Source organism: Notechis scutatus, chromosome 2 (genome assembly GCF_049901735.1).
Source record: "Notechis scutatus isolate UNSWTSFEM ecotype Mainland chromosome 2, rNotScu1.2, whole genome shotgun sequence".
NCBI lineage: Eukaryota > Metazoa > Chordata > Lepidosauria > Squamata > Elapidae > Notechis > Notechis scutatus.
Genome location: NC_142010.1, coordinates 155,078,344 through 155,100,107, shown reverse-complemented (window position 1 = coordinate 155,100,107; position 21,764 = coordinate 155,078,344). Strand labels below are relative to the sequence as shown.

At 37.3% G+C, this 21,764-nt stretch overlaps 1 protein-coding gene across 8 annotated transcripts in view; it reads left to right on the top strand.

Moving 5' to 3' along the window:
• Positions 1-341: 341 nt before the first annotated feature.
• Positions 342-21,764, top strand: part of RAVER1 (ribonucleoprotein, PTB binding 1) — a 28,514-nt gene continuing 7,091 nt past the window's right edge. For 2 of the 8 annotated variants that reach the window (XM_087956922.1, XM_087956919.1), the window contains exons 1-10: positions 342-623; positions 11,537-11,603; positions 13,895-14,364; positions 16,052-16,243; positions 16,728-16,857; positions 17,811-17,929; positions 18,394-18,480; positions 19,759-19,873; positions 20,681-20,940; positions 21,410-21,503. In XM_087956922.1, coding sequence (XP_087813048.1) covers positions 405-623; positions 11,537-11,603; positions 13,895-14,364; positions 16,052-16,243; positions 16,728-16,857; positions 17,811-17,929; positions 18,394-18,480; positions 19,759-19,873; positions 20,681-20,940; positions 21,410-21,503 — 1,753 coding nt within the window. In that variant the 5' untranslated portion in view covers positions 342-404. The remainder of the gene's footprint in view (positions 624-11,536; positions 11,604-13,894; positions 14,365-16,051; positions 16,244-16,727; positions 16,858-17,810; positions 17,930-18,393; positions 18,481-19,758; positions 19,874-20,680; positions 20,941-21,409; positions 21,504-21,764) is intronic. The other 6 variants (XM_026688905.2, XM_026688904.2, XM_087956924.1 and 3 more) reach the window with 4 other exon arrangements.

Genomic DNA, 21,764 nt, shown 5'->3' with positions numbered 1-21,764 from the left:
AACGAATACGGCTGACCTTCCAGGCAACTTAGATGTTGCACAAAATTGTCCGAACACGAGCGGCTATGTTTCCCTTTTCACTTCCGCCCAATCCTCGCGCACTTTTATTTCTCTGACCCCTTTTGCTGCTGCCCAAATTTCAATCAAAATCCGCTAAACAGCGAACACGCCTCCGGACCAGTCGGGATCGAGCGCCGTACTCTGCTCAGTTCTGCGAAGGGTTAATTCACACTCAAGCTTTTCATTGGACAACCCATCTAACGGCTGTCCGGGAGTTGGGCGGGGAACTCCAGGACCAATGGGGGGGCTGGTATGAGACTGACGCCATTCTTTCCCACCTCCCTCTGCCGCTGGTTGTTAGCTTGTGAGGTGGTGGAGGTGGAAGGGGGCAGTTGCTTCCCAAGATGGCGGCAGTAGGGGCTTTTGGTGGGGTGGTTGATGGAGCAGCCGCCTCTTCTGGGTCGCTCCCAGGCCCAGATGCAGGCTCAGCCAACGCCCCTGAAGAGATATTGCCGCCCTTGGAATCGACCGAAATAGCGGGTCGCCTAGAAAGAAGCGCCCGACAATTCCGTAACCGACGCAAGGTGCTCATTCGCGGGCTGCCTGCCGACGTCGCCAACCAGGTAACCGAAGGGAAGGTGAATTTGGGCGTGGTGGAGGGGGATGTTTGAGTGGGATCCGATCCAACAAGCAGGTGAGAAGATAAGGAAGCACAGCAGCTGCCGGCACTGATTCGTGTTGCTACGTACTGTCTCGACATTGACAGAAAACAAAATATACTTTTTTTTTCCTCTTTTGCGTTTTTTCCTTATTTCTGGGGAGCAGTTGTTGTGAACTCTGCACTCACTTTACTGTATTTAACTTCCAGCTTGTGATAAGCCAGGGTCTGGTCTTTGAAAGATTACGCCGCAATAAATGTATGACTTTTTAGCATGTTGCAAATGTGTGGGTTGCTTTTATCATACGGTTTTACTTCGGCATGGCGGTGGATGTATGTGTGCATGCGTGCTGCTTTCTTTTCAGTTTGGTTTTAATAGAATCTATTTAGTGTTTCATGTAATTGAGGTGTCAATGATAAAATCAGTGATCCACAAATCTTAGATCCAGCAATTTCTTAGTTCTTTCCAGTATTATAGTCTGTTTGCAAATCATGTCTGAATTACTGCATGCATGTAAACATATCTACAAAAAGTTGTAAACGGTTCAGTGCAAAATGTATTGATTATGGCATTTGAGAGTAAACATGAATTAATCAAAACTTGATTACAATTAGTTACTAATAATCACTGATCAGTGATTGCAACTATATAGTTCACGTTTATATCTAGTTGAACTTTGTAGATGAACTGTGACACACCCACTCATACCCATGGCTGCTTCATTATACTTAGTATTTGGTTTTTTTCCAGTTCTCTCTTTTCTGTAGCTCTCTATCCTCTAATTAGATAATGTGTGATGTATCTTCTGTGTGACCTTTTGTCCATGTAACTGTGTAATAATAAATCTGCTGGTTTTTAAGATAACAATAGACTATAGTTTTGGCAACAAACAAACTGATACATACCTGTTTAACTGCTGCAGTCCAGAGAGTGGTAGAGAAATGTACTGCATTGCTTTTCATAGATACTTGAATGAGCTGAGATCATACAGTGAAGTTAAATCAGAAACAAAAGGAAGTATGTACTAGACAAATGCTTATGCAACACTATATTATATGTTGCTGAAGGCTTTTCTGTATGTACAATTAAACCGGTTGTGACAATCTTAACAAAAGACATGAAACATGAAAGTACTTACTCTACAGTAGTAGAAAATGATACAGGGAATGAGGAAAATAGAATATTATAGAAGGAAGTAGTACATTTATAGCAGATCCCTTTGACAAAGAACCAGAGAATTTAAATGGTGTTTCAGTGGCCAGGAAGTAGATCTGCTTCTTTAATAACTTATATTTGGTTATACATTTTAATATACAATTTATGTGGAGTTCTCACAAGCAGTTAGTTAAAATTTTACTCTAACAACTTTTTTCCCCTTTTCAACAAAGGAGAGTTGATAGAACATCTTAAAGTCTATGTAAGGACAGTCATAGCCAAATATTGTATGGCTTAGAGTTTTAAGAAACAGACTGATTGAGAAACAAATAGAAAGACTCTACAAAATCAATTGTGTCAGAAGATTAATAGCCCTTTCATTGAACTGAAATTGTAATATCAAGTGCTAGGATATTATGGGAACAGCTGAGATCAAGAGGGTGGCCCCAACCTTGTCAAGCAAGAACAAATGTATAGCCCCATTTTTTATCTTGAATATAATATGGCTTGTTTGGTTTGGGTTTAGAATATATGTGAACCCAGACAGTGATTTATAGTTTATGACTTAGGGAATATTAAGAAATTATCAACTGTAATTTAGTCAGTAAAATATGGTTAGGCAAACTGGCTTAAGATGAGCAAACCCAGTCCTAGAATTTCCTTCTTAGACGAGATCACAGCTTACAGAAAGATGGTGCATTATGTTGAAGCCCAAATATCTGGAAAGTATCCACATGAGGCAGGCTAATTTATATTTTCCATCAAATAATAAACATTTGAAAAAAGCTGAATGAATCACGTGGTGTGCTTAAAGCTAAGAAAACTGGTCACCAAACAAATTGAAATCTGTCCAAGACCTGGCAAAATATAGATGAACATAACCCAGAATGTCTTGTTTCTCATTTAAAACATGTTAAGGAGACAATTATTGTAATCTTCCTTGGAGAAGAGATTTCTTCCATGTTCCAAACAAACCTCTAATAATGGCAGGAGATGTTGATATAAGGTCTTGATTTTATGATCCATAGAATCATCTAGTAGAATAGGTCATTGTCAGTCTAGTTTTAAATTATCAACATCTTAAATTTTGCTTGGAATCAAATCTAACCGAAAACCTGCTAATGTAGTATTTTAGTAGTAAAATCCTTTGCACAAAACCCCTTGTTTTAAAAACTTGAGTTATTACATTCTCAATCAAGGGAAAATTTCAAGTGCTCTTCGAAGTTATCTCCTTTAGTGCATTGCTGTGAATATATAACTTTTGATTTTATTCAGTATGAGTGTAGCTTATGTGAAGCATGTTTAAACTGTTTAAAATCATGGCTACAGTCAAAATGAAAGCTGAATTTGTGAGGCATCCCAGAAGAGAGGGCATCTAGAGCAGACTATATCCAGGGGTGGGATGCTACCGGTTCTGCCCGGCTCTGTAGAACCGGTAGCTCTGAAGAGCAGCAGACATAGAACCAGTTCTATGTCTGCTGCTGTTTTGGCCCACCTCCCTGCCCAGGCTCTTACCTGACCTTTATTTTCTGGTTTTTCAACCTCAGCTGCCTTGCGAGGCACAGCTGTGGTTATAAAAGCAGGAAAAAAGTGCTTTTTCAAACACTGCTTCCCTGCACGCAGCGCTGCTCAGTTGTCCAGGCAGCAAGCTGACGAAGATTTACATGCACGTGCAGTGTGCAGGGAAGCAAATAGTAACTCACCAAACTGGTAGTTAAACCAGTTGGATCCCACCCCTGACTATATCCCTATCCTAGGAGAGATTGTTATACAAACAGTGAGGTATCAGGGAATTCAGTCCCTGTTTCTTAGCCCTTATGCAATCCATTACTATTTTCAGATAATGTTCATGATCTCTGAAATAAAGGGAAAAGAAACATATCACAAACCTAGGTAATCTTCAGTGGTTTCATATTGGTACTGAATAACAAAAAGGGACAGCAGTGAACCTAACAATAGCCATTCTCTAATGTTTTCCTTAGCATTTAAAAAATATCTTGTCACCAAAGGAAGAACAGAATTACAGCAAAAGTGTGCCTCCTGATCACAATCTGATGAAGTCATCATTGCCCCCAGTGGAAGGAGTCAGTTTCCCCCCCCCTAAAAATAGTCCCACTTTATAAAACATTCCAGAAATTCAGGTTTTTAATAAAGCTGCTACTGAAAATCAAAAAGTAAGAAGAGAAAGATAGGAATTCCATCATTCTGAAGTTGGGTCAATCAGGACCAGATGTTTTAAAAAGTTATGCTGAAAATGCAGGTAAGACTTTCATTATTACATGCATATTGCAAAAATCAATCCAAGTTGGCTGAAGACAGTATCGATAGCAATAGCACTTAGACTTACATACCACTTCATAGTGTTTTACAGCTCCCTCTAAGCAATTTACAGAGACAGCATATTGCCCCCAACAATCTGGGTCCTCATTTTACCATCCTTTGAAAGGATGGAACTGAGTCAACTTTGAGCCAGTGAGGATTGAACTCCTAGCAGTGAGCTGATTTAGCCTGCAATACTGTATTCTAACCACTGAGCCACCATGGCTCATTAATGTTTATAATTCTACAAAATAAACCATGACTGTTACATTTATTTGAAGGACAGGATAGTATAACCCTGAAGAATACTTCCAGCATTGTTGCTTAATCGCCTAATATTTGAATCTTTTTCTTTGATGGAAAGGGAGGTAGCAGTTGATGGCCATTGAAATGCAATTAATCAATGGCCTGTGGTATAGTAACATACTGTAGAGCGGGGTCCCCAACGCCGGTCCGCGGACCGGTACCGGGCCGCTGAACAAGCCTTACCGGGTCGCTGGTTGCTGGGCGCCGCCATCTTTTTGGTAAAAAAGCAATTTTTCAAAAAAAGATGGCGGCGTAGCGCTTCGGTGAGCTTTTCCGGTAGAAAGCCATTTCTACCCGAAAAAGCTCACCAGAGCGCTAGCGCCGCTTATTTTTTAAAAATCACTTCCGTGACGTAACCGGAAGTGATTTTTCGTCAAAAAAGATGGCGGCGCCCAGCTGACGCTGGAACCGGGACATGGCGCCCAGCTGACGCCGGAACCGGGCCGCGGCGTCGAAAAGGTTGGGGATCCCTGCTGTAGAGTATTAGGACTGTAACTTTCTATTTCTGTTCCTTTTGGATGAACTCTGTTTCCTTCTCTTAGAGAGGCCTTCTTGCTGACATCAATATGTGGCGGCCCAGACACTAGTTTTTCCTCCTATGTTGTAAAAAAAAACCTAATATACAAATAAGCTTGAAGTAGATTGCATACGAGATTAGTTGCCGGGAACCAGGAAAAGTGCTAATTTATTGTTTTTATCTTTTCCTTTAGAATGGCATTTAAGCTAACTAATAGCTTTAATCTGCATTTGATTAATTGAAAGCATGTCTTTCTTTTCTAAATAAAGCATCAATTTTCCTTCATCCAGTCTGTTACTAGTTTGGTCTGATTGTAGCTACAGGTGGAAATGTATTTAGATTCTATGTTTACTCTGACAAATTAATAATAGAATCTTATCAGTTTTCCAAAGTTCCAAGCTATTCGGGAACCAGAAAAATGAGAAATTGTGACATGGTAGCTCTTCAATGCTACCATATCTTTATTTTAATTTTGTGTTCCACTGGACACAAATATAGAGCAAATATTTAGAAGCTATAATAAAATGCTGGACTCATTCTATAAGTGTTCAAAACATTTTTGAGGTATGTTGATTTAAAAATAATTTAATAAGAATTTTTATAATGAGGAATATCCTTCTGTAGTTGATGCAGAATTCTATATATGTCTGCCTTGTGATGTTGGAAAAGGGCAAGTAAATTAACTGTTGATTATGACTAGTGAACCTCTGGGGGAAAATACAGAATAAAAAAATATTGGGAATACTAACTTAATTTGTAGTGATATAAGACTTTTTTCAAAAGTATTCCTCTTTAGTGCAAAATATAGATTATCTTGGCTCGGAGTCTGCTTCAAATGCTGGAACTTTTTGTCTATTAAAGCTGGCAAGTCAGTCTTTGAATGGAAAGTGTGCTAGTGTGTTGCTTTCCACACTGGCTTTAATTCTTCTACATTCTCTGGCCTGGAAACCAGGAGACTGTGATTTCTAGTCCAGCTTTAGGCATGAAAACCAGTTGGATGACCTTGGAACAATCACATTCTCTCAACCCAGCTCACTTAACAGAGTTGTGGGGAAAATAAGAAAGAGGAGGGAGTGGTTAGATATGTTTGCTCCCTTGAGTTGTTGATAAAAATAATAGAAGCAGGATATAAATAAATACAAATTTAATGCAGTGATTAATTACTGTGGCCTACAAACTTGAAATTTGGCACATATGTTCCTCTTAGCTTCTAGGTGCTCACTAAGAAAGGATTTTTCTAAATGACCACCAGAGCATTAGTATTTCCTACATTATTATTAACACGCTCTGATGCTAAGGAGTTCTACTCCCCCTCCCCACCTGAAAAGAAATCTGTTCCAAATGCAAAACACAAGCACAGGAGAGGAGAGTTTCAGTTTTAGTTTCACAGCAGCAACCAGTTTTAGTACAGAACAGTTGAGCTAAGCCATGCCCAGGCTCCTTGCTGTCTCCTTGCTCACATAGCAAATACTGTTTCAGTTTCCTCAACTCTCTCACACACTGGCAGGATGCTAGCCAGATGAATACTGATGGATGCTATAGGCAAAAGCAGAATTCCCACCCCTCCTTATTTTCCTCCTCAAAAACTAAGCCCGACTACATAGTTTCATAGCGAAGCACGGGTATTGAGCTAGTTGACTAATATTTTGTTAATGTTTAGACATTAAATACTAAACAAATAAAATGCAGTTGATCACAAATAAAATTACAGGGGTCAATTGTTTCAAATTTATTTTTACTGTGAAGGTAGAACTGGAAATCACAAACCGCTTCTGTGTATCATTATGAAACTGGAATTTACTTTTTATGTCAGACAAATCAAAATTTGTTAGCTTCCAGAGCAGATACAGATACCAGTTCTATTTTTTATATGGTATTAAAATTCTCATTGTATTTGTCCCCTCATGGTATCTAAAATCCACTAACTTAAAGAATGCATTAAAAAAATCTTGGACTCATTAGTCCCATGGAATTGAAATTTCTATGATGTTCTGACTGATTTTATTTACTGTGACTGCTGCAGTGTCCTTGAGGTCATATGTGATTTTTGACATTCCCTGCCACCTTCCCAAAAGCAAAGGGAATCTGACAGGAAGTTAAAACTCTTTCCACTCCCACTATTATTTTGCCTCCCTGTGGTCATCCTTTTTATATATTTAGGTAAGTAAATATTGACATTATTGAAGTTGGTTTGCCACTAGAATTATTTTTTCTATTGATGATATATACTGTTCTTAGATGATCATGGGACTGTTCAGCATTGGGTTAAAAAAAGTCTAAAATGCAATGTTCATTCTGGTCACAGACTGCACTACCTTTTTCTCAAAGGATAACCAAATGGATTACACTACAGGATTGTCTAGTATCAAATAAAATGAAGAAAACTTAAGGAAGATAAGCAAAAACGTGCATGAATTCCTTACAAAAAGTATAAACTGAATTTGATCATGAACATCACAAGGTAGTACCTGCATATAATCACTATACATTTTTCAGCCTTCTGAGTTTGGTTTTAAATCAGTAGAATAACTGTTATTATTCAGGAATAAAATTGGTAACTGTAGCTAGTGTTCACAGTACTCTAATATTACAGAAATTCAGCAACCACTAGAAACAGTTGTTTTTTAATACCTCTTTGCTGTCATCTGATCCATGTTTTTTTTTCCAGCCCAGATCTGATAAACCACTTATAGATGAAATGGCACTGCAAATTTAAATATTTCATTCTGTACTTACTAACCACAAAATCTTATTACCTTAAAATTGGTGATTTGGGGAAACTGGGAGGGGGGAGTTGACTATAGTCAAGTATTAGAACCTATAATTCATTTTTTGTTGAAAAAATAAGCAACCTCAGAAGCCACCAATTGTGACAAAATATTTGACACATGAATACAGTCAGAACTAAGCATGATATTACAACCTGCATTTATGTACTAAATTATACAATCAGCAGGTGTTTTGCCATATAGTCAGGTGCTAACACTTTTCTGCTCAGACAGTTTATGAACTTTAAACTGCACAATTGAAGCACATACCAAATGGGACAGTACAGATAAATAAGTTAAACTCACTCAAGGTCATACTCCCCATATTTCTTCAAAACAATTGTCTCCTCTCCATATCCTAGACACAGGAAAAAAAAATGCTTCAAAGAGAAATCCACCCCATAAATGGACATTTGTGAAACATAATTAAAATATGTCTCCTACAGAAAATTTAAAACAATACCACAGTGCATACCTCTAGCATAAGCTTAGCGCAACTCTGTGGGACACAGTATTATATGTGCTTTTGGAAAAGCAAATACAATTAAAGACAATTCTAGAAGAAACTTTGTGACACTAAGCAATAGAACTTAGAAATTAAGAGATCCTAACCAAGCAGTAAAAATATTTGATAGGGTCAAATTTTACCAACAAGTTGTTGAAATGGAATATTGGACAATTTATAAAATGAGGGTTTCCCATATAATCTGATTTAATTGACAATGATAACCACTATATTATACAGTAATAAATATGATCCTCAAAACCGGGCAGAAATTAAAATAAGACTTTTTATAGCAAAGTATCTTTTGATCCTTTAAATTAAAAAAATCTAAATAATGTTTTAGGTTTAAATTAGAAATTGTTATAGAATAGCAGACAATTCTAACTTTACCTATTTTCAGTTTCTTTACTTTAATCCTACCGGTATTCTGAAGAGTTAGTTTTAGTTCATCTTTAATTTCAAAGTTACAGGCAAATCTCTTCAGCTCAGATCTAGTCTAGTCATTAACATTAATAAACGTTCAGCATGTGATTAATATTGTATTTTTTCTTAATATTAGTTAGTACATTTATAAGGCTTGTAGAATAACATTAACATAATCAAACAGTGGAACTGTAAATTGTTAATATTTCCCCTCTCCCATCTCTTGGGATCTGTTTTAAAATCAAAAGCTGCTTTGCTGCAATGTCTAGATTAGAATCTGTAAATATCTCTACTTTAGTATGACTGTTATGGAAGCTAATTTTAGCTTATTGGTTAAGGTTCAAAGAAATATTCTGATTCAGAAATACTTTAAACAGCTACAAAAGCCACCTAAAGAGGAACCAAAGGACAAAACTTTTACATTGTGCAGAAATGCTGTAGCTTCTCCCACTGAGCCGGTTCCTGTATGAGTGCCATAATAAATTTCAATTTTGAAACAGTTGGCCATTAGCCAATTCAAAAGCAGAAAGTAACACTTTTTTCCATTTTAATGTACATCTAATCTTTGGTCGTAATTAAGCAGTTCCCATTCAAAGAACTGTGTAATATTATCAGTTCCTAAAAGACAAACCAGCAGACTTGGATAATACACAGTATTTCAAACAGCAGAGTTACTGTTAAATCTAAATTTAAAATAATTAGGGCTCTTAATTTTGCAGAATGGTCTGTGCTTGTATCTTGTGCACTGATTGTACACCAAAACATGGTTATGCGACTATTTTGTTGTTGTTCCCAATAGAGAGAAGGGGACATTCAATAATATTTAGAAGCTTTTACAATAGAAGAAAATTCTAGTTATTTGGCAATAACTAATGACAGTTTTATACAAGTCTCAAATGAGAGATATGAAGAATCCCTACAAAGCTTTGAGTGAGGCCTATTAAGACAATGAAGATAATTTAACAGATGTACAAAAAGAGGAACTCTTAGAATGCTTCATAGTAATCAGTCAGATTACTAATCTTTTGAACACAACACTGTTAACATGGCAGTAGCTATCCAGGGCTTTCAACTGCTTTTTTTTTTTTTTTTTTTTTTGTCCCACAGCTTTTCCTGGAAAAAAAGTGGGGTCAGAATAGCTGCAAAGAATAGCTGCAAAGAATATGACATAGTTGCACTCCAGCAATCTATATTCAGAAAATTATATTTGACCTTACATTATCACAAAATCTAAACATTGGTGACTTAGCATGAAAATTGTCCTCATATTCCAGTTTAAATGTGCTCCCTTTGTATTGGAATACATTATGCTAAATATTGTGAAGAATCTAAGGAATGCTTCAGACAAAAAGAGTTTCAAGACAGTCTTTTCCCTTTCAGACTATCAGGATATATATTTTATTTACATCATAGCTCAGGTTTAATGTGAAAGTAAAGAAATATTATTTCACAATTTTGTTATTTTTCTGAAAACTATACATTTTCTATCTGGCTGCAACCTTAAAAAGAAGTTGATTTTTCAATTTAAATGTTCTTTTTAGGAAGGACCATCCCACAATAGTATCTGTATTCCGACAGCACAAAATGCATAGAAAATAATGTAGCAAATAGTGGATGCTGTATTTTAAGAGAGTTACATATGAAATTAATATGAATCTTATACAAGATTCATATTAATCTTGGGAAGGCAGATAAAGGACAGCATTCAAAAAGTAGAACTACCAAATCCCCTGAGATAAAAGTATTATGCAGCAATAATTAATGTTGGAGAAAACTGAATGACTGCAGTTTTATTAAGGCGCTAGCTCAATACTCGTGCTTCACTATGAAACTATGTGGTCGGGCTTAGTTTTGGGGGAGGAAAATGAGAGGAAAAAATTCTGCCTCTGCCTACCAGCATCCATCGATATTCATCTGGCTAGCATCCTGTCAGTGTGTCAGTGTGTGAGAGAGTTGAGGGCTGTTTAGAAAGTGAAACAGTATTTGCTATGTGAGCAAGAAGGAGACAGCAAGGAGCCTGGGAGTGGCTTAGCTCAACTGTTCTGTACTAAAGCTGGTTGCTGCTGTGAAACTAAAACTGAAACCGAAACTCCTTTCCTCTGCTTGTGTTTTGCATTTGGAACAGATTTCTTTTCAGGTCAGGAGCTGGAGTAGAATTTCTTAGCATCAGAGCGTGTTAATAATAATATAGGAAATAGCTAATGCTCTGATGGTCATTTCGAAAAATCCTTTCTTAGTGAGCACCTAGAGGCCAAGAGGAACATATGTGCCAAATTTCAAGTTTGTAGGCTTTATGGTTCTAGAGATTTTGTGATGATGCGTGAGTGGTATTTCGCTTATATATAGAGAGATTTGGAAATAGCATTTGAGTTTAATATTTAGTTAGGTTATCTTACAATATAATACAATGATTAAAACAACTTCTCTAATAATATGTTTGTTTGTTTTAGACACTGAGAATCCTAAAAACAAATGTATATTTGATGGCTGAGTCAGTAGTAAAATGCAGTCATAATTTCAACTGATCCAAATAGATTTTTAAAAAAATTACCTCGGGTGTAGTGCTCTCTTTAACAAGAGATGATTAACACATTTATGGCTACCTGAATTCCTGTGCTCTGTTAATCATTGTTTATTCAAATCTGTATGTATTTGGAAGTAGTCATTGTTCAAAGCACTGACTATGCTTTCACATAATTTCTGCCAACATTGTGGATATCTTTCTGTAACGTTTACTATAAATATGTTAGCAATAGTGCTCTGACTTGGCAGTCTTCTGTGGACTTTTGAAAAAGGAGTGATGACAGGAAGTTATTTAACTGAAAAAAAAGCAATTGTTTCATATTTTTGCCTCAGTATGATTTATTTTGTTAATTTTATGCAGGAAATACATGAACTTTTGAGTGATTACGAACTTAAGTATTGTTTTGTGGACAAATACAAAGGAACAGGTGAGTAAAATTGCCTTTATAAAGTGCTTTGCTATGAATTGAGGGTTTGAATGTCATGAATAATATATCTGGATCTTCCCACTCTAAGGCAGAATACCCTCTTCTTGATGAACATCCTTCTAGTTTTTCCATGGAAAATATCCACAGATTACATAGCTTTTCTGGGTAATATTTACACTGGAGGGTTTTAAGAGCAGTTGTGTTATGTTAGAAATAAGTTAATGGTAGTGGAAGAGTATTTTTAAATATTGTCTGCTATGCCCACCCTAAAATTGAAAAACAAAAACCCCGTGGTAAAATTGTCTTGTATTCTGCATGAGTTTTTATCACTAAATTTAAAAAGCACTGTTCTCCCTCTCAGAAGCTTAGTTATTTTGATGCATTAATATATTAATTACATCAATAAAGCACAAATGCATGCATTTCCTGATAAAAAGTTTGCTTGTAAACAGAATTAACTGTGGTTAAATGCTTTATTGAGATGCAGGATAGGAACAAGTTATCTGTAGCTCACGACTGCTACTTTTTTCATCTACTTGGATTGCATTAGGATGCAGTTTCTGAGGTTAGCATTCTAAAAGAGCCCGTCTTTTGCCTTTCTGTAGATAGATTTAAAATTGCTTGATGAATATTTTCTTCCCAAAATAAAGATATAAATATATCTAGCTCTAAGAAAAAGTTCAGATTAAGATTCCAAATTTGTTGGTGTCCATAATGATGTATCAATTGAAAACAAAATGTTGTACTAGAAATGTACTTCGGGTATGTTTAATATGACACATTACTGAAAAGTGCACAGAAAGATGAGCGGAGCTTGTCTTAGTACATTTTCATAATCCTTGAGACTTTGCTTTCAAGTGCTTTTAAAATCTAGTATAATGATAAACAATAGAAGCAAAACATGTATTTTTGCTTATATCAAAAAGGCCTTTGATAGAATAATTTATAGAAAGTGAAGAATTTGACATCTGTGAATTAAAAAAAAACAGATCCTCTTATACAGTGGCATTCTCCTTTGAAAACTAGGAAAACATAAAGTGCTAGGAGAGAAGAAAACAATCTTTAAAGATCCATGCCCAGCTTAGTACAATGCTGACAGTTGATATATGTTGTTAGTGTTTCTTTATTTTACAAAATAACAAGTGTAAAAACAAGTTTTTACAAGAAGTCTGAGTTGACAAAATGGAGGCAGCAGATTAAAGTTCTCTAACACAGGGGTCACGAACCTTTCGGACCTCAGGGACCACCAAATTCATCATTTTAAATCCCGCGGACCAGAGACCCTGGGAAAATCCCCAAAAAAGTCTGCAGGAAAACTCCCCGCCCTGTTTTCCTACTGATCGAACATTCTTTATTTGGGATCGCAGGATACAGTCTCCAGCTCCATTCTCAGGGGGAGAAAGAGAGAGAGAGACTTTTGGCTCCATGCAAGGAAAGCAGCAGAAGCAGCAGAAGTCTTTCTTTCTCTCCCCCAAACTCCACCAAAAATGAGTCTTTGCTGGCACAGCCTCTTGGAGCAGGAGGCCTTGCAGGGTCCCAAAGACTCATTTCTGGCAGAGTTTGGGGGAGAGAAAGAAAGACTTTTGCTGCTTTCCTTGTGTGCAGCCAAAGCAGAAGAAGAAAGAAGTGGAAAGAAGCAGCCTGGTGGTCAGGCCAGGCGTATGGGGCAAGTTCCCCCCCCTCTGCCCTTTCACGCTTCCCCTCACTACCTCATGTTGTTCGCAATGCAAGCGACACAAGCTTTGTGTTTCCATGGGCCATGTGGGTGGCACAGCCTTATGTTCTTGCGCAGCCTGGATTAATTGCTTTGGGGGTGACATTTCTCTGGGGACCACCAAAATTTTCTCACGGACCACCAGTGGTCCCCGGCCCACTGGTTGGCGACCACTGCTCTAACATAATTGTCTTCTTGAAATGAACCTGACCTGATCAGTATCTGGATCCTTACACTACCCTCACTTTCATTATCATGGAGAAGTGTAAATAAAGAACTAGGGGGAGGAAAGCAAAAGAAAAAAAACAGCCATGCTTGACAACTTTCTGAAAGCATTTAGGGGGACTAGGTGGAAGAAAGCAAAAGAAAAAAAAAGAGCCATGCTTGACAACTTTCTGAAAGCATTTATTGTCCAGCTACTGTGAAAACACAAAGTGATTTTTTTTCTGACTAGTCGACAAAGACCATTTGTTTATAATTGTGTAAATGTTCTGTCAGAAAACTTCAAGAGAACTTTGCTTATATGTTTGCTGTGGAGCATTTTGCCAATTGTCTTTATATCCTTCTTTTCTTGTAGCTTTCGTCACCCTATTGAATGGGGAACAGGCAGAATCAGCCATTAAGAAATTTCACTTGAGCACGCTGCGAGACAAGGAGATTACAGTGCAACTACAACCCACAGATGCCCTCTTATGCATTGCCAATCTGCCCCACCTCTATACACAGCAGCAGTTTGAAGACCTGGTTCGACCATTTGGGAACTTAGAGCGTTGCTTCTTGGTATACAGTGAGGAAAGTGGACACTCGAAAGGTTATGGTTTTGTGGAATACATGAAAAAGGATTCAGCAGCCAGAGCAAAGTCTGACCTGTTGGGCAAACAGCTGGGAACACGGACTCTGTATGTTCATTGGACAGATGTCAACCAGTTGACTCTAGATCTTATTCACTCAAAATGTCTATGTGTAGATAAATTGCCCCACAGTTATAGTGATCTTGAAGAACTAAGGCAGACCTTCTCTGCCATTTGTCCTCCAACATTCTGTCAGGTAAGGATCTTAGACGTGGAGGAAATAGGCTGCTTCTCTGGTATCTATGTAGCATCCCATAGGGAGTCACTTTCCCTATGTAGATTCCTTTTCCCAAGATGCTAAGTTGTGTTGTCATAATTAAATATGGATTGCTCTTATGAATGCAACAGAATGTACACTCTGTACAATAAGGAAGCTAGCTTCTTCTCTTTGTCCTAATTTCTTAAAACATCTGGAATTTTCTAAGCTTAAGGAAAATGTGCATTTCTCAATAATTGAAAGTCTGCTATAAAATTGGTGAGAACATTCAGTTTACAAACTTCTTTCATGCCATTTGCATTCATTGCTTTATCAGATTTTGGCAGCACTATGTTCAAGAATCAACAAAGAAATATACATAATTTTCATGGAGAAAATCTAGCTATTTGATCACTAAGAATTGATAACGGCTTGATGGCATATAATTTAATCAAATACACCTATATAGAATAACACTAAAATGGGCCTGATATAATTTAAAGATCCCCACCCCAAAATCACCACCTATATCTCAGCACTGACATGTTTTTCATTATTAAAAGGAACCCAAAACTCACATGATGCTGAGGTCCAACAGAGTATATTGGTATATGGACGAGAGAGACACATATTAATGGATGGGGTATTTCATAGAAGCCTATGATTGGGTGACTGTAGAAATTATCATTCCTTAGATCTTCCAATTCTTAGCAATTGCTTCCCCTTTTCAAGAATTTCACTGAACAGTAGAGTTAGAAATTAATCCTTAAATAGATTCATTTTTGAAGGATGCCATGGATTTTGCAGGTTTGTTTCCCTCTAATTGGTGTATGTTTGCCAAACAACTTTTGAACAGATAATGTTATTGCAGTTACCCTTATGGCCGCCTAATAATAACAATATGGACAAAATCTGCTACATGAATAACCAGACTAGGGATGAACCTACATGTTATGTCATAAACTATGGTTTACCTATCACATACATGAGCCAGAATGAAAGAAGCCAAATTGTTTATTTGAATGACTGATGTACAAAACATGTTGGTTGCATTATTCTTGTTATGAATGTTCAATAAGAAACTATTGAAGGTTTTGCTTAGGCACTTACATACAAAAAGATGAACTTTTATGTGCATAATGCTTCTGTGACACAGCACTTTATTTAGTTATAGCCCTTGTGTAATTTCAGTAGCAAAGGTTTAAAAAAAACAGGGTTGGAAAGGATGAAAGAGACAATACTCTAGTTCAGATGCATTTTTATTTCCTTGCGATGTTTTGCTTAATCTTTTATTTAAACAAAATACATGTCTTCTGTGGAATGTTTTGATTGCACTGGATATTTTTGCAGCGAGGAAGTCAGTTGCAAAACCCAAAAGACAAAAAGAGACATTAAGCCAGGAAAGTCTGGAGCAATCTCTCTAGCTTCCATTTTTCAGAACAAATGTCTTTTATATTGATATTGATTATATTCAGCTGTCTGATCCTTTGGCTGGGTCAAACAGTGTGCTCAGTCAAAAACAATCAATATAAATAATATTATAGTTTAATGAGATATGTATAGCCATATGTAAAGCCCATTTATTTCTCCCGACTAATTCAGGAAGACTTGCTGATTCCATTAAAAACATGAAGTAACTAGGTCATTTTCATAGTGTTATTTTCTCCCCCTCCCCCCTTTCATACAGCTGGCATGTGGTCAGGATGGGCAGCTGAAAGGCTTTGCAGTCCTGGAATATGAGTCAGCTGAGATAGCAGAGATGGTTCAGCAGGCTACCAATGGCTTTCTACTTGCTGGGAACCATATCAGAGTCTCTTTCTGTGCTCCGGGCCCTCCTGGGCGAAGTATGCTAGCTGCTCTGATAGCTGCCCAGGCAACAGTAAGTCACAGCTTGCAGTACTGATTCTGTATATAATTTGTCTCTTGCTAATCAATGCCATAAGTCATGGTTTGTTATTTTAATAATTTTATTTCGGCCTGGAGCAAGCTATGCATCTTGGTGAATGACACAGGCCTCTTTATTTTCATTGTAGTTTAAAAAACACTCCTCTTTTCATCAGTTGTCTTTTAGTCATGATCTACTCTTTATAGATGTCACCTGTATTATCCAATATTTTCATAACGATAGCCATATTTCCAGTCACCCTTAAGAGGTAACACATAATATATCTTGCAGGAATTAGAAGTTTTTTCCATTGATTAAAATAACCAAAATTTTGACTAATGCTTCACATTGCTGTAATAATTAAAACTTCAACTTGCACATGGATGCTCTCTTCCTACATATAAGAGCCACAAATGCACATTTCTTTCTCTGTCAAAGAATCCAGATACCTTTTCGATTCTGCTGTTCTCTTTTTCAGGCACTTAACCGTGGTAAAGGGCTTCTACCTGAACCCAATCTTCTTCAGATTCTGAACAGCCTGGGGAATCCTTCATCTCTCCAACTCTTACTCAACCCCCTACTTCATGGAGCCATTGGAGGAAAGCAAGGCAAGTTCAGATAAAGAATTCTGAGTCTGAAAGCTACTTTGGGGCTTGACCTATGTGATATTTATAAGCTTCCAGATTATAAGTCCATTGATAATGCTTGATTTCCTCTCACCATCTGAGTTAGAAAAAGCAGTATAGTATAAATACTTCGTACTTAGAAACTAGGCTTGGTTTCTGATGTTCTAAGCTAAAAAGTAATGTGGCCTAGAAAAATAAAGCATGGGTTATCGGCAGGGGTGGGATACGACAGGGTTAACTACCGGTTTGGGATTTACGAGCTTCCCTGCAGGCTGCAAGCTGCGCCACGCGCCTGTAAATCGTCATCAGCATCTGCCTGCAGAGAAGCAGCCTTTGAAACAACCCTCTTTTCCTGCTTTTCTAACTGCAGCTGTGCCTCGTTCAGCAGCTGAAGTTGAAAAATCAGGAAATAAAGATCAGGTAAACAGCACGGGTGGGTGGGCAAAAACATCAGCAGACATAGAACCGGTTCTATGTCTGCTGCTCTTCAGAGCTACTGGTTCTACAGAGGTGGACAGAACCAGTAGAAACTCACCCTTGGTTATCGGTTATGCCATACAGCATTTTTGTGAAGCATTTCAGTCCTTCCTAGATTTAGTAGATTAAGCCATTCTTTCTTCGAATGTATATGTTTCTAATTTTTATTAGGCAAAGCCAAAATATTACTAAAACTCTTTGTTAGGCTACCCAATGTGATTGTGCCAATCAATAAATGTGCCAATACTATCAGGCAATAACATTAAGTGAAACAGGGTTTTTTTATGCGGGGGACCCTTCAAATTCAATCATCAAAAGCCAAACTCAATAAGATATTATGAGCCTCCAATGACTAAGAATTTCAAAATTTGCTTTCTCTCATACTTTTTGTAATATTGGTAGGTTGCCTTGCCATTTTTCCTAATAGGATAAATTAAACTATATTGATTTTCTTTCAGGAATCCTTGGAGCACCACCAGCAGTATCTCTTCTAACCAACCCAGCTCTGTTCACAGCTCAACTTCAGCTGGCACTCCAAAATCAAACCCAAGCACAGCAGGTGACTAGTTCTCCAAGGGTACAAATAAAAAAGTATTACTTTTTATGTCGTGGAATGATTGCTGTACATAGCTGCTTATCCCACCATTCACATTAAAAAAAAATGAGGCACAGAATATATCCTTTCCTTGCAAATTTTTGACTCAGTTCTTTCTCAAGAGTTACTTTTGTAGTTGGGAGTACGTTTTGTGTGCGTGAGTTTGTGTGTGAATAACCAAACTTTATAGTGGTCATTTAGCCTTTCAAGTCAAAGCAATCTAGTTGTATGTTCAACAGCTGCAATTAAGTTTAGCTGTTAGTGTAAAATACAGCAGTTTGCAGTATTGCATGTGGTGATCAAGATGTCCTTAGGCAGTTGCATATATGTATATAAAAAGTGCAGTGTAAGCTTTGCTTTCTAACTATCTCTTTCTCAATAGCTTTTCTAGCTTTTAGTTATTTCTAAATTTCTTATTTCTGGTCTTTCTGTGCTTTCTGCTCCAGAAGGCATTTCTTGGAAACTTGCTCTTAGTCCAAAACCAGGTCTGGGCACAGCTCCTGCAGAACAAGGAAAACCAGGCCATATTCCATGTGAGTGCTAGGCTTGGTCTCTGTGTGGAACTATGCTGATTATTTGCAGATGTGTGTAGTGTTTGTGCTCAGTGAAAGGTATACTGCAGTGGCCATTTTCCAGTCTTTCCCATACTGTGGCCTCAATGCAGAAGATGTACAACTTGTTACTGAACTTTTAATTTCAGAGAGTGCAGCCTATGAATTTAATGTTGAAAGTAGGATTAAGTAACTAGCATGCTTTCTTGCTATAACTTTGTGCATGTCTTTAATACAAGCCCATTATGGGTCCTCAAAAAGCAAAGGATGCTAAGGCAATCTTAATTCAGGATGTAGGTTTATTATCTGTGTATCTCTTTGAGTGCAGCCTTGTGTAGTCAGAATTGGATACTTTGTGATTCCGGAGATGATAGATTTTGTCCTATCAGCTAGCTGAACCATTGAGATATTGTGCATTATATAAATCAAGTATAAATAAGAGATCTAACTTCTATATATTTTGATCTTTCATGGGCCGCTGTTTCAGAAAAACACAGTATTTCTACCCCTCCTTCTTAAGGGATAAGAGGTTGTTGTTGTTCTTAATTTCAGACATAAAATATCAGACCTGTTTAATACATTTCTATTTCCAAGAGCCTCCGGGTAGGATTACATTTAATGGGATTGGATTCAAGATGCATCTCTGTGTTTTTCTTCATATTCTAGCTTCCCTAGGATCTAGATACAGCTTTACAGTTTGGATTTGAGATAGAAAGCACCTATTATTATAGCAATGGAAGGAAATAGCAATTAGACCTTTGAAATGTCAGTATGCCTGTCAAAAAATGGATTCGTACTGCAGTTTAACCCTTTAAAGTAGTGAAAAAATTGAGATACTAAACTAACCATTTGTGCTGTGGAATCTTGTCTGTTTAAATACTATAATTTAGACTGTTTGTGGCACCTAAACTCAGTCAAGGTCTTTCCCTCCACAAAAAGGTTAAAATTTTAAATGGATATAAGAAATTCATCAGGACACTTACTTCCTCCAAGTATTCTATTTTTTTCAAAACTTGTAAAGACATAGTAGCATCCTGCCAGATTTTTACATAGTATCTAAGTTTACAGGATCCAGTTTCTGTCTCTCTCATAGAACATCCCCAAATACATGGCTATATTTCTTTCTGTTTAGTTCACTTTTGGCATTACCTTGCTTGACATTAGCTGCTTCTGGCAGGCTTATAGTTTAGTCTTGCGTGATTTTTAATGCGTGTACCTATCCTTTAGTCTCCAATGTTGAAGCCTCTGACTTGTTTGCAGAAACCTGGAATCTTGGGAGAGTCTCCTCATGGTTCCTTGCAGCACAATACTATGGGAATGTCAAACTCTCCAGCTTCTCAGGCCGGAAATCAGTTATTAGGAGAGATGTCCTCAGGTAAGTTCTTAGTTGTAGTTGTCCTATTAAAAAAGCCTTCCAATCTGTAGGCTTTAAGCAGGGGTTTCCAGTAGAAAGTGAGGAGGTTTTCTTGGATTCTTGATAAACAAAGATACAGATTGCAGAAGATTCTTGCAGTCTCATAGCAAGCTGTTGGAATGGTTCGTTTTCTCAATTAACTTTTCACTTGCTTAATTGAAAGGTGACTTATTTGAGTTGAATAGACAGACAGTGGTAGGTTGTCCTTCAGATGGAAATTGATATTTTTGTTTCGGTTTTGCCCTCAATTTCAGTACAGTTTTTGCTGCTCTTCTCAGAAACTTGGTGAAAGTTCTATTGGTGGGGAGTTCTATAGGATGCTATAGTTCTGTAAATTCCTGCCTTTTCTGTCTTTCAACTGTCTGAAAAAGAGTATTGTGCTGAGTCCAGTGAATAGCTATGAATACAAACAAAAATTTACGTGACTTTTCTAGCCTTAAAGTAGATTATGAATAGATTATGAATTGGTGAATAGAATCTGACTAGAAATATACTTTTATTTGTGGAGATGTAAAACTGAGGTTTTACTATTATATATTTGTATTGGCAAGCTGCCAAGGAATTCATGAATAACCTGTGGAGCGCCTATTTCTAAAGAGATTTATTAAGACTGGAAGATATCAAGGTTTGCTATTAAATGCTCCTTAAAATGCTCCCCATCCGATGATGATCATTTGTTCAGTAAATAGATAGGTGTGTTAGCCCTACTATCTAATTTTCATAGCTGTCATTTGAAATATACTCTTTACTGGATTCATGTTTTCCCAGGTGGTTCTTTGCCAGCCGATGTTTCCCCAGGATCTGTGAAATCTACTATCTTGCCTTCTGCAAACTTGTCCGTGCCATCTTTCTTGGGACCACTGGCAATGGAGAGGGAGAATGCTGCGATGGGAACCCAGGCACCTCAGCTTACTTCACCTGGCCTACAGGGTCTCACTACCTCCATTTTGGGATCTATGATCAGTGGGCTTCAGAAACCTTCTGATAACAGATCAGACAATAGTCCTCAGGGTCCTCAGTTAACTAATGTAAGTAGGGCCATCAAGTTTCATATTCAGCATCTGTCTATATTAGTGAAAATCTGAGCATTTATTCAATGGCATAATTTTATCATTTACTGCAGTCATTTAGAAGTAAGACAGAGAAGAAATTCTTATTTTTTGTGACAGAACTCTTTGCCTGGTGACTGGCTAATGCTCCCCTTTCCTTGCAGGTCTATTTTAAGGATTTTTTTGTTTTGTTTTTATTGTTATACTTGGAATTAAAATCTGAGTGAATGCAAAATAACTGCTTTCATGGAATAATTTAGAGCTGAAATTAAAGATAACTCCCTAGGGTTTTTTTGTTTTTTGTTTGTTTTGTTTAATTACTAAGAATTTGGAGATTTTATGTGTTGTGACTTAGGTAATTAAACCAAGGGCCAAACTTAAGTGACTTGTCTTAATTGGAGTATACTACATTCAGCAGTCCAGATGACTATTGCAGTTTTCCTTTCAGGTTTCTCTCCTAGGAGAGCCACCGAAAGACTTCAAGATTCCACTCAATCCATATCTAAATCTGCACAGCCTTCTCCCTAGAAGTAAGGTTGGAGGTAAGCAGCAATTGGCAAGGCGGGAAACACAAGAGAAAATATTTGCTCCTCAATTAAAATCATGTTTGGCCAATATTTAAAAAAACAGGTGGGAACTTTGGATGTTGCAGTTCCCAATTTTTGAAGGAGGGCAAGTGGGAAAAGACTGTTCTGGAATAATATTTTCAACAGGGGTTTACGCATTTATTCTTTGTTTTTCTGCTTATTCCTTAGCTGTCATACTCCCATCCGGGCATCCTAGCTTTCTTTGCTAAGTTTGGG